General features: G+C 44.2%; 1 protein-coding gene across 1 annotated transcript; it reads right to left on the bottom strand.

Moving 5' to 3' along the window:
• Window positions 1–480: 480 nt before the first annotated feature.
• Window positions 481–774, bottom strand: LOC121280407 (60S ribosomal protein L37-like). The gene has a single exon (XM_041192368.1). The coding sequence runs from the start codon at window positions 772–774 to the stop codon at window positions 481–483; it is 294 nt and encodes a 97-aa protein (XP_041048302.1).
• Between the last annotated feature and the right edge of the window lie 915 nt (window positions 775–1689).

Genomic DNA, 1689 nt, shown 5'->3' with positions numbered 1-1689 from the left:
TCTACTGCTTGTGATCCGTTTATGGTCTCCAATAAGGAATAGTAGCACAGCACTCATTCTCTTTAGATGAATTCCTCAGAGATTTTCCAGAATAAAGTATTTATAGAATGTTAGTGAAATCTTAGAAAAGTGTCCCAGAATGTCTCCAAATGTATTTGAAAAGCCCTCCTCAAATGCAACATCAGCAGCGGCTGTCCCTTGATTCGAGGATGATGTCTACTCAGGGTCACAAGTTTCAGCCTTGGGTCTTTATGTGACTGAACAGGCTGATTCTTGACCCACAGACCTTTGGGAACATGGGCAGGAATTCCCATGTGGTAGTAGGATCCAGAGCGCAGATTTGCTTCTTTATTTTCTTTCTTTCTCTTTCCTCCTCTGCTGCCACTCTGTTTCATCAATAAGACATTGTGACTCAAAGCATGCTGCAGCTTTTTTTTTCCTGAACCATAGCTTTATTTGTTGTGTAGATACACTGGTAGTTTATGCGGTGCTGGAGGGAGACATTGTGGAACGTCTGGGTTTTAGGGTGGTCCCTTCGTGGAATCCATTCCTGAATCGGTGATACACCACCTTCAGATTCCTCATGCGGCCTGTACCAGTTATGTTTCTCCTTTTGGCCTTAGCACTCCAGTTATACTTCCTCTTTCTCTTGGCATGGTAGGCACATTTGCTGCAGGTCGATTTCTGCAGGTGAAATACTTTAGCCCCACATCGCCGGTAAAGAGGGTGGGTCTTGTTCCGCCTCTTACCAAATGACGATGTTCCCTTCGTCATTTTCACTGCGCACTGGAGAGCTAAAGTTTACTGAATTCAAATTCCACCATTTGCCTTGGTGGGATTTGAACCCTGGTCCCCATAACGTTACCCTGGGTCTCTGGATTTCCAGTCCAATGACAATACCACTATACCACCTGGACAAATTGTTGTTGTTTTAAACGACTTGTAGCAAGCTCCTCCTAGTCACTAATGTCAATGTTGCCACGCTTCAAGGCAAGCTTCAGAGTGTCTTCGAAGAATTTTCTTTGTCCTTCCCTGGAACATTGGCCATTTTAGAGCTGATAGAACATAAACTGGTGGGGGAGACCCATTTCGGCAATTCAGACAGTGTCCAATCCATTATAGTTCATTTTGCAGGAGTTTTGCCTGAATGTTTGTGGAGCTGGCTTCAAGAAGGACACAAGCATTTGTTCAATGGTCCTCCCATTGAAACTGCAGGATGCGGCGGAGGCATTACTGTTGGAATTTCCCTAGCATTCTTATGTGTCACTGATACACAGTCCAGGTCTCACTGCAGTACAGGAGTGATGACAGCTACTCAGGATATTAGGGCTTCTGTTCTCTTGTGGAGGTCTTTGTTAAACACTCACTATTGTTGTTTGTAGAAGGCTGAGCTGGTGCATCTGGTTCAGTGCTGGATCTCCTCTTCAATGGTGGTCTTTTGAGAGAAGCGGTTGCCAATTTATGAAAAAAGCTCGACATATTCCAGAGTGTCTCCTTCAATATATGTGGAAAGTGGAGTGTTTGGCTGACTGTGAGTTGATATTAGTTTTGTTTTGGCAATATTCAAGGACAAACCAAGTTTCTTGTATGAAGAATTGAAGAGATCGAGGGGGGGCTTGCAAGTCTGGTACAGAGAAGACAGCAACACTGCAATCACCCAGAAACTACAGATCATGGTGGTCCATTTAG

This window comes from Carcharodon carcharias, chromosome 7, assembly GCF_017639515.1.
Source record: "Carcharodon carcharias isolate sCarCar2 chromosome 7, sCarCar2.pri, whole genome shotgun sequence".
Taxonomy (NCBI): domain Eukaryota; kingdom Metazoa; phylum Chordata; class Chondrichthyes; order Lamniformes; family Lamnidae; genus Carcharodon; species Carcharodon carcharias.
The sequence above is the reverse complement of the archived record's forward strand: the minus strand, read 5'-3'. Positions and strand labels throughout refer to the sequence as shown.

Coding starts and splice junctions, on each gene's coding strand:
- LOC121280407 (XM_041192368.1), bottom strand. CDS start 774: ATGACGAAGGGAACATCGTCATTTGGTAAGAGGCGGAACAAGACCCAC.